This window comes from Pongo abelii, chromosome 2, assembly GCF_028885655.2.
Source record: "Pongo abelii isolate AG06213 chromosome 2, NHGRI_mPonAbe1-v2.0_pri, whole genome shotgun sequence".
Lineage (NCBI taxonomy): Eukaryota > Metazoa > Chordata > Mammalia > Primates > Hominidae > Pongo > Pongo abelii.
In genome coordinates this window covers 68,457,205-68,467,765 of record NC_085928.1, presented here as the reverse complement: position 1 = coordinate 68,467,765, position 10,561 = coordinate 68,457,205, and the positions used below count along the sequence as shown (strand labels likewise).

Sequence of the window (10,561 nt, the reverse complement as noted above, 5' to 3'; positions counted from 1 at the left end):
TTTTTATTTGTATTATTTTGATTTTTTTAAAGTGAAATGTTAACTTTTCCTCTTTGAAATAAATTCCCATTTGGAACATCAGCATACAGTTTGAACATTTATTTGCTTCCTGAGCTTGTACAACAGTCGTGGGAGTTGCTGCAGAAGCAAGCGAAAAGCCAGATGAGCGCTTCTAAGCTTAGGAGGAAGAGAGAGGTGAGTAAGGCTTGTGGGCGATCACTTGTCAGCTGGGGCCTCTGGAAAGCAAGAGGTTGAGTCAGAATTCTGGGTACACCGCCCTGCTAGTGCTTTTCTTCCACTGTGGTGAGATTGGAGGTGGGATGTAATGGTGGGGGTTGCAGGGAAGCACTGGCCTTGGAGTCAGAGGGCGGCACTCAAGTGTGGACTGTTGTGCCCTGGGCAAGTCACCTCAAAGCTCTGAGTCTTGGTTTCCTCGTTTGCACAGTGGGGTGAATGCTACCCCTGCTGTTCCCCAGGGGTGACGGGTCACTGCCTTGGTGAGGACAGTGCTTTGCAGATGTGCAGGTGTTTCTGCCACCTCAATCAGTTGGGCGGTTTCTTTTTTTTTCTTTTACAAGATGAGGGGGTTCAAAGCAAACCCTTTGCTTAACTCGGGAAGCTCTAATATTTGAAGGAACCGCTTAACAGGCTGCAGAACCTGTTCTGAGTGCTATTTTGGCACCAATTCCTTTTTGTTTGTGGAGTAAAGTTACTCAGTGAAGATGGTGTAACACCAAATAATTGTAGACTCTCACAATAGGTAAAATAGCTCCATTTTACAGTTAAGGCAGCTGAGGTTCAACTGAGGCCCCAAAGCTAGTTAATTTACTAGTTCTTAGAACAGTCTTTGAACACAAAGACTATGATGAACTCCCTTCTGAGCCACTCACAAATATTAGCCAACCACTGTCCTGCAGATCTTTGGGAAAGGGAAATTAGAAGTTCTTTTGGAGAGGCAGAGGTTGGGGAAAACTCGTCACCCACAGAGTGAACGCCCACGTGGGGCTGCAAGGAAACCCAGCAAACCCGGTCCAGGCAGGACTCACCTTTGGCCTCTTCCCAGAGGATGTCCTGAAGAAACTTCCCCAGGGCCTGGCTGTGCTGCTGGTACTGAACCCCTGACAGCTTGATTCCAACATCAAAGGGGGCGTTGAACTAGGAGGCAGGGCAGGGAGGACCCAGGAGATGTCAGAGGTCATGCCCATCCCCATCCCAAAGGGGGCTCTGGGCTCTGTTCTCTCCTCAGGAGTGGAGAGGGAGAATGGCCTTTGGGCCCCAGCAGGGACTGCTGAGTGACACCTCAGCCAGGTTCTCTTCCTTTCTCAGGACCACAGCTCACCTTCCCACTCACCATCTTTCAGACACTTACCTTGCAGTCTCATGCCTCTCAGCCTTAGCCTTTAATGGGATTGCTGATAAAAGCTGTGGTGTCCCCTAGTATGAGATTTTTTTTTCTCCCTTGCAGTTTTGAAGACAAAAGTTGAGTCACCAATGCAGCATTTCAGGCCCTGGCAGGGGGTCTGCCCAGCATTCTCAGCACTAGCCTGCTGGCCTTCTATTCCTTCCCTGCTCCCAGCTCTTTCTCCTTTCTCTCTTGTGTGTTTCTTCTCCTTTTTCTCCTTCCCTAGGTATTTTTTCTCTCATATACATAGACCTTTCTTTGATGCCTGGAAAATCAAAAGGAAGCTGATGTTTTCCTAGAAAGAGGCTCTGAGCCAAGTCTTTTCTGTGCCTCCATTTCTTCCCCTCCACAGGGAGAGTGCCCCATCTCTTCCATGTTCCAGGCATTCCTGAGATGACTTATTGGAGCTCAAAGCTTTGGGTAAGTGGGAAGGAGCTCTGCTGCAGCCACATGGCAGACTTTCCTTGAGAGCATAGATTGTCTCTGCCAGTGGCTGCCTCGGTGCCTGGCCATGTTGGGCACTGACTTGTCTGAGTCAGGGAAGGATCTTAGTGCTGGGTCATTTGGTCCTCGCAGTAGAAGCCCAGGGAGTTGGAGGCCAAGGACTAGAATGCAGGACTTTTAAACGCACCTGGCCCTGAAAACCACTTTAGTCCCATTGCCCTTCCTCTGCGTCAGGCCAGGCGTCCTCAGTGCCTCCCTGTGGGGTAGGCGCTACCACTGTGCCCGTTTTACAGGTGAGGACAGAGGTGCAGAGAAGCTATTAAACAACCAATAGCTATGCGTTCCCTTTTTGAACTCTCCCTCCCCTTAACTCCACCGTGAAGGTGGACCCAGTGGGGAATGACATGATTGTTTTTTGTTTTGTTTTTTTTTTTTTTTTAAGGAAAGTTGGGGCCATCCATTCCCTCCAGTAAATACTCGTTTTTCTTCCACCGCTGAGGCAAATGCGGGGTGGCCGATCACCTGGCAGACATCTTAGGAAACATGAGCACCGGTCTGGGAAACTGCTGGCCTGGCCTAACACCTGGCGCTGTGGTGCAGGCAAGTGAGAGGTGTCATAGTGCTGGCTGGTGGGGGGCCAGCTTCCCTCTTGGCCTCAGTAGCCCATCTGTTCAATGGGAGTGGGACTTGGTCTCTAAAGTCTTCTACTCTGAAACTTGATTTTGGGAGGGAAAGGTTTGCGGGGAGGTAGAGGGGCCTGAGATGAGAAAGGTGGGTGGGACACTAGGTTGTGAGGGGTTTGGTAGTGGGGCGCTCCAGGGCTCTGTAACCACTCCTCTTCTGGCAGCCCCAACATCCTCCAGGCATTTGACTTCTCGTTCCAGCCAAGGCAGTGTGGGTCACATGCTCCAAGGCTAGCTTTCAAAGAAACTGCAAAATTCCCGCTGTATCAGCCCCACCTTGCATCATCAGCCACCAAGACCTCTTTCTCATCTGGGCTACTGTGCAGCTCCTCTGGCTGGGATGACCATGTGTGGAGCTAGCCATCTCACCAGCAAAATATCCTGGTTTTGGCATAAGGATATGCAGCTCTTTCACATGGGAATCTAGTGGATCCCATCGTGTGGAGGAAAGGTCTTAACACCGCTAGGCGCTGGTGAGGATGAAGGCAAGCAGGGGCTTGGGGAGCTTCCGACGGCTTTATTCCTTGACTGGAGAAGAGTATGGTGAACAGGCAGAGGCCAAGGCGGGCACATTTCACTCCTCCGGAAGGAAGAGGCCTCCCCTGGGCCACTGTGTGCTGTTTCTGTCCATCAGACCAGTGAGGAGGAAGAGGGCTTGGGGACTGGAGTCAGCCCTGACCTTGTGTTGCGTCTCTTGCATACACCACTGTGGTATCTTGGGCAAGTGAGTTCACCTCTGAACTGTTCCTCGGCTCTAAAGTGGGAATAATGCCAGCCCTGCTTACCTCACAGGTTGTTGTAGGGAGGAGGTAGGACGGTTAGAGGTGAAGTTGGTATCCTCGGGCACAGCGTCTAATAGCTGCCATTATTAAGTGCTACCTTGGGGGAGTCCTGCCTTAGCTGCGAAATGATGTCGCCAACCAAATATTTAGAAAAAATCATTCCCTGAACCACAGCCACAGGAAGGTTGCGTAGACAACCCCGTAAAATCCTTTACTCCCTCCTCCTCTCCATCCTTGGGTTGTCTTAACTTTCTCCTTGCCCCACGCACTATTTGTCAGAGCAAATCGTCCAGACCTGCCCCCTCCTTGCCTCCAGGTGAGGTGAGTGGGTGCCGGAGCCTGGGCTAGCGCCAGCTCTCCCATCCAGGATGCTTTTTTGAAGCACTCCACTCCCCAGTTCAGGCCCTGGAAGCCCCTGAGTAAAACACGGTTTTCTGCAGAGAAACATCTTCAGTCTGGGCCTGCCGTTTATTTCTGGGTGTCTTTGTCTCTGGGCACTGTATTTTCTGTCACCTTTGAGTCACCTAGAGGCTCGGGCACTCTCTCTCCTCTGCCCAGACTCCTTCCATCCCTATTCTGTTGTAGCAAAGTTACTTCTCCTAGATGTTTTTCTCTTAATGGGCAAAGACCTCACAGACCCCAGGGCAGAGCTCAACTCTTGTGGTACTGGTTTTATAGTTCTGGGGAGCTTGTAGTTGGGACCCTGTTCACTGCCACCTCTCCCTGTCCTCCCTCTCCCGTGACCTCACCCTCCTCGCTGCCACAGAATCGTAAAACTGCAGAGGTACCGACCCGGATTTCCAGTTCATCCTCTGCCCCTTCTGCCTGACCTCCATCTTCCGGGCGGAGCCAGCCTTCTAGAGCTCGGGGCTGCAGCTTGGCTGGTGGCTTCTTGGACTCCTTTCTCTGCTGGAAAGGGGAAATAGTCTCTTTAGGACTCTAAGCCCCCATGTCCTTCCAGAAACAGTGAGGTCAGACCCAGAGTCCTTTGTGCCCTGGGAGAAGGCTGAAGCCCATAGATTGCGCTGCTGCTCCAGGTCACAGAGCTGGTTGCTAAGTGGCAGGGCTGGAACAAGATACCCTAGTCAGCATGTGGGGCTTTGTGGGGAGGTCTCACCTGGACTCTCTGGTGTTCAGGGCTCAGGAAGCTGGAGCCTGCCATGGCCAAGTTCAGCCAGAGCATGCCGAGGAGCAGGAGGCTGCAGATGGTACCTGGGGAGGGCATGGCCTCAGCTGGGTTGCAGACAGGTGGGCCTGTGGAAGAGAGGTCTCCAGGCAGCTGCCTCCCCTTCTCATGTGCCTCTGAGCTTGCTCAGGTAGGAGCCCAGCAAATGGCATGAGGGGCTTTACCATCTGGGGTCCTGACTGCTGTGTAGAGAGGACCCCCCCTCCACCTCCCAAGGTAGAAGAGAATGGATGTGTGTTCTCTTTTGCAAGGCTGTTCAAGGCAGAACGCCTGGCAGCAGGACTTGATAGGGGCTGGGGGTCCTCCCCAGTGCCTTTCGTCCCAGGCTCTGAGGAGCTCGTGGCAAGTCTTTTCATGAGGAGTGAGGAAGCTGAACCAGCAAGGGCCCCAGGGGACTTAGCAGGGAGGGGGGTTAGAGGCAGCTGTCTAGAGCCAGACAGACTCAGATTGTCCAACATCCCCTGTGTTTAGAGGGGACTTCTGAGGCCCAGAGAAGTTAAATGGACAGGCAGCAGTCATGGACAATAAACCTGTCAGCAAACGCACACAGAGAGTAGAGAGAGCCTACCTGCAATTCCTGGCGGAGGTGGTGCCTGGTGGCTGTCGGGTCCTTATATAGGATGATTGGTGTTTGTTTTAAACCAGCAACCCCATCCCAGAGGTGGCCTAGCTTCCGCTGGGCTGATGTACATTCCTTGGGAACTAAAAATGTTCATGTCCTTTGGGTAGAAGTCAACAGTGGAGGTCAGATGCACTGCGGCATTGCTGGGTTGGCGAGGGGTGAAGCATGTGCTCCAGCTGTCCCTAGAACACAGGGTGGCGGGATGCCCCAAGTGGGCATGGCCCTGGTGGAGGAGGGAGGGAGGAGAGTGGCTCTGGGGTCTGGGTGCGGCTTTGTTGCTGTGTGATTTTAGCTTACTCGCCCTTTCTCCCTGGGTAAAATGAGGCTGTCATCACTAGGAGAGCTCTGAGACCTCACCAGTCCGGTGCCCCATTGTTTCCCATGTGCTGTTGCTGCTCTGGCCTCTGTGAGCCCCGGGAGTCCGCAGGGAGCCAGGCTGGTGATTCTACACCTTCCCGAGGAGGAGAGTCCCACCTCCCGGTTGAGCAGATTGCTCCTGATCGTCCTCTCCAGAGAGTGGGTGTGGGGATAACTTCAGGCAGTAGCTATGCTTCAGTCATTTCTGCCATGTGCTGTGACATGACTGCCTGGCCTGGCGTTTTTTCGCATAGCAGCTTGCCTTGCCTTCCCTCAGCTGCTTTGGTCCCTATTTTAGTGGATGCCTCTTCTGAGAGGGAAGTGCATTGGACCTGGAGGTGGAAGATCTACGCTTAGCACGGGCCTGGCTCCTCCCTCATTGACTGGCCTTACGCAGACCGCAAATAATTCCCCTTACCCAGAGTCTTTGAGGGTGAAATAAGGCGATGGGGGAAAGTGACTTCTAACCTGTGAAACACCCTGCAGATGACAATGGTTTCATACCAGGCCCATAGGACTTCCCAGCATAGGCCAAGGCCACTGCCTCATTTCCCTCGGCCCCAGGAATTTCTTCCTTTCTGGAGTGCCTCATCCGACTGGATGCCCAGGCAGGAACCCCTAAGGGCCAACAAGTTGTCTGCAGAGAAGTTCTAGCAGTTCAGGAGAGGAGCTCACCTTAGGCTGGGGCTTGCGGCAGGGATGTTAGCAAAGGCTCCAGGAAAGAGGCCTGTGGTGAACTTGGGGCAGGGCTTTGAAGGGAGGGCTTTGCGGCAAGCAGAGGGGAGGTGAAGGCGTGGGTAGAGTACGTCAGGGCTGCAAGGAGAAGGTTGGGTGGCTTGGGGGAGGGTGGCGATGGGGTCATAACAAAAACATTAGAAGGTGGTTTGGGGCCAGATGATGCCTGGGGAGCTGCTAGCCCAAGAAGTTTGGGCTTTTTTTGCAGGAGGGCAGCCACCGAGGATTCTTGAGAGACCGTAGAGTGAATGAAAGAGTTGGAAAGACTTTAAAGCTCTGGGAGGCTGAATCCTTTATTTCGCTGGAAGAAAAACTGAAAGCCAAGAGGGCCATGCTTTCCCCAAAGCTTTACAGCCATCAGGGGCAATGCTGGGACTCCCCCATGGATCTCTTGACTCCTAATACAGTGCTCTTTCTGATATGCCATCTGGCTCCGTAATGAACATCGTGTTCCAGGAAAATCAGTCTGCGCTGAACAGGATGGAATTGGGGCAGGATGTCCAGTGAGGAGGACATTGAGGCAGTAGAGCAGTTGATTGCCAAATGACCACCTACCCTGACTTAAAAGATCAACCTCAGGGTGGATTGGAGCTTTCTAGAGTCTCTTGGGACAGCAGAAACACAGGCCGGGTTGGACTGAATCTTTAAGTGGGACATGAGGGACAAAGTACCTCCTGTTGGTAAACATCTCACCACCAGCCCACTGTGGTGGCTAAAATCCCACCTTTAGTCCCAGCAACATGTGAGCATGTCACCAGGAGGTCTTCACTGGCCTGTCTGCCACCTGAGTATAGGCATCTTGTGTCCCTGGAGCCCAGAGAGGCTGAATGTGGAGAGGGTGGAGAGAGGTCTGTAGTCCTCAGAGAAGACTTGCAGCTTTTTCAGAGCCACCAACCCCATAAAAAAAAAAAATCCCCAAACAGAAAAACCCTAACTGTGGTGACCAGGTACCTCCTGAGACATGAAGCCTCCACTTACCTGGACCCTGGAGGCCTTTCCGGGCACAGCTGCCAGTGTTGATCTTAGATAAGACCACCAGCAAGTAAACACCCACTGCGCAAAGCTGTGTTATCTTTGGGGAACTGAAATGTCCCCTGGGAGTTGGAAACTCCCCAGAGTCGAGGAAGGAAGAGCTGATGGACAGAAGAACCGTGGTGGGAGGAGGCACCCGGAAGCTACCTCGCTGCCCTGTCAGTTACGGAATGGAGGAGAGATGCCAGCTGGAGGACACAGCAAATTTGAACCAAGAGGAGCTTGGAGGAAGCCCGAACGACCTGGAGGGGACTGGCTGACCTTCCTCATTCTTTCCAAGTGTGAATAATAACCAAGCCCAGTTTGGCAACTCCTTGAGGGTGAGGACGAAGCCCCATTCTCCTTTTTGGAACTTGGTGGGGGCTCAGGAAGCAGGTTCTCTCCAGTCGGTGGCTTTCTTTTCTGTTGCGGGTCTCTCAAGGGCCTGACTTCATGAAGGCACATGAGTGACTCATCATTTATGAATTAATTGCTATATGTAAAAGGCATCCGAGAACAAATTATCTTCATAGACTTTTCATTATAATTTTATTTGTACTGATAATTAGTTGGTTTAGCAAGCTCTTTTTTCATAGATTTGGCTAAACTTCAGTCTGAAAGAGGCAAATTCTGGGGTTCTAGAAAGAGATTTTATTCTTTGATATAGGGCTATTTGGTGGGGTTTCTTTTTGTTCTAGTTTAGTAGCTTCCATAATTTCGAGATTCACATTTTCCAATAGAAATATACAGGCATACGTCGGAGGCATTACAGCTTTGGTCCCAGACCACAATGAAGTGAGTCACACGAATTTTGTTGGTTTCCCAGTGAATATAAAACTTATGCTGATAAAATACTATAGTCTAAGTGTGCAACAGCATATGTCTAAATGAATATGCATATATATTTTTTTGAGACAGGGTCTTGCTCTGTCACCCAGGCTGGAGTGCAGTGGCACTATCATGGCTCACTGCAGCTTCCACCTCCCTGGACTCAGATGATCCTCCTACCTCAGCCTCCCAAGTAGCTGGGACTGCAGGTGCACACCACCACACCCAGTTAATTTTTGTATTTTTTGTAGAGACAAAGTCTTGACATGTTGCCTAGGCTGGTCTTGAACTCCTGGCTTAAGTGATCTGCCTGACTTTGCCTCCCAAAGTGCTGGGATTACAGATGTGTAGTCTTTGAAATCCAGTGTGTGTTCTTACAGTGCATTTCAATTTGGACTAGCCATGTTTCAGATGCTCAGCAGCCACATGTGGCTCATTCTAGATAGGCGGCCATCTCTCTTAAATCCTCCCTAACCTTAGCCATGCTCTCTCATCCCTCCCTTCACCAAGCTCTGCCTCTCTCATTGGGGCTTCCCTAGCCTCCTGCCATCCTGGGGCCAAAGCTCTAACACTTTGCCTCTCTTGTGTCTTGTTCCCCTCCAATGGCTTCTTTCTGCCTTAAAATACACCCAGGTTCCTAATCCTGAAAACGTCTGTTGTGCACCGATCCCACCCTCCCCTCGTGTTACCATCTCCATTTCCTTCCCCTTTCCTTGTGTCCTCTTCTTTGCTGTGTCCTGGCCCCTCAAAACTTGAACTTGACTCTCATCCCCACCGCTGTACTGAAACTATTGTCTCAGCGTTGCTGATCATCCAGCCTTTTAGTCTATGGACCGCTAAGAGCCATAGGACCTCAGGGTGGGACATGGCCTGGAGGGCCATCTCATCTCAATTTCCAGATACAGACCTGTGTTGGGTTGTGTTGGATTCATGAGGAAAGCTTCATAAGTTTTATGCACGTTTATAAGACTCCATCCTTGGATTCTGATCCAGTAGCTCTGGCGTGGGGGCCTTAGAATCTGTTTCAAGTATCTCAGGTAATATTGATTATAAATTATCAAGTATCCCAGGTAAATTTTGATTATAAATGCTTGCTTCCAGCAGAAAATTTAAACATATGGAAGATGAAATCTTTCTCTCTGAATAACCCAATTCAGTTTCCATTAATGTGAATATCTTATATAACCATAGTACATTTATCAAAATTAAAACACCAGTGTTAGCACATTACTGTTAATCTCCAGACTATTTGTAAGTCACCAATTTTTCCATTGTCCCATCTGTTCTTCCTTTTCTTTCTCTTGTCATAACCACTTTTAGAGGGTTTTGAATGGTATCACTTTGTCTTCACCGTTGGCTTATTAGCTATACTGTACTGTTCTATTCTTTGAGTGGTTGCTCTAGGATTTACAAATATGACTTCAACATATTGCAGAATACCTTCAACAACTACGATATCCTTTCACAGATAGTGTAAGAACTGCACTACAGAATGCTTTCATTTCCCCACTTCTATTCTTTGTGATATTATTGTCCACATTTTATTTTTACACAAGGTATGAGCCCCACAATGCATGTTAAATAGCCAAAGTTTTTAGACAGATTAAAGAAATTAAGAAAAAGTCTTATGAACTCAGGTATTTACTATCGTGTTGCTCCTTATTCCTTAGTGCAGATCCATTTTTCTTTTCTTTTTTATTTGAGACAGGGTCTCACTGTGTCACCTGTGGCTGAGTGCAATGGCGTGATCTCAACTCACTGCAGCCTCCACCTTCTGGGCTCAACTGATCCTACCACCTCAGTCTGTAAAGGGATATCTGCAAAGGGATATCGGAGTTGTTGAAGGTATTTGCAATATGTTGAAGTCATATTTGTTTTTTTTTTTTTTGAGATGGAGTCTTGCTCTGTTGTCCAGATTAGAGTGCAGTGGCGTGATCTTGGCTCACTGCAACCCATACCTCCTGGGTTCAAGCAATTTTCCTGCCTCAGCCTCCTGAATAGCTGGGACTACAGGCATGTGCCACCACACCCAGCTAATTTTTGTATTTTTAGTAGAGATGGGGTTTTGCCATGTTGGCCAGGCTGGTCTTGAACTCCTGACCTCAAGTGATCCACCTGCCTTGGCCTCCCAAAGTGCTGGGATCACAGGCATGAGCCACCGCGCTGGGCCTGAAGTCATATTTGTAAATCTTAATTTTTGTATTTTTTTTGTAGAGACAGGGTCTCACCATGTCGGTCAGGCTGGTCTCACACTCCTGGGCTCAAGCAATCCTGCTGCCTCAGCATCCCAAAGTGCTGGGATTACAGGTGTGAGCCGCTGTGCCCAGCCTGTTTTTCATCTAGTATTTTCCTTCTGCCTGAAGGAAACTTCTTTTGACATTTCTTGTAATGGCAGCTCTGCTGGTGATTAATTCTTTCAGCTTTTATTTGAAAGAGTCTGTATTTAAAAAAATATATATTTTCACTAGGTATAGAATTTGAGGCTGACAGGTTTTTGTTTTAATTTTTTCA

General features: G+C 49.7%; 1 protein-coding gene across 1 annotated transcript; it reads right to left on the bottom strand.

Moving 5' to 3' along the window:
- GHRL (ghrelin and obestatin prepropeptide) lies at positions 1 to 4,536 on the bottom strand. Its single transcript, XM_063721909.1, has 4 exons — positions 4,429 to 4,536; positions 4,104 to 4,220; positions 1,047 to 1,155; positions 1 to 236 (listed from the first exon to the last, which is right to left on the bottom strand). Exons 1-4 carry the CDS (start codon positions 4,534 to 4,536, stop codon positions 217 to 219), a joined length of 354 nt encoding a protein of 117 aa, XP_063577979.1. The 3' UTR covers positions 1 to 216.
- Between the last annotated feature and the right edge of the window lie 6,025 nt (positions 4,537 to 10,561).

Coding starts and splice junctions, on each gene's coding strand:
- GHRL (XM_063721909.1), bottom strand. CDS start 4,536: ATGCCCTCCCCAGGTACCATCTGCAGCCTCCTGCTCCTCGGCATGCTC. Junction 4,221..4,428: donor CTGAACACCAGAGAGTCCAG/GTGAGACCTCCC, acceptor TCCCCTTTCCAG/CAGAGAAAGGAGTCCAAGAA. Junction 237..1,046: donor CCTCTGGGAAGAGGCCAAAG/GTGAGTCCTGCC, acceptor CTTGCTTTCCAG/AGGCCCCAGCTGACAAGTGA.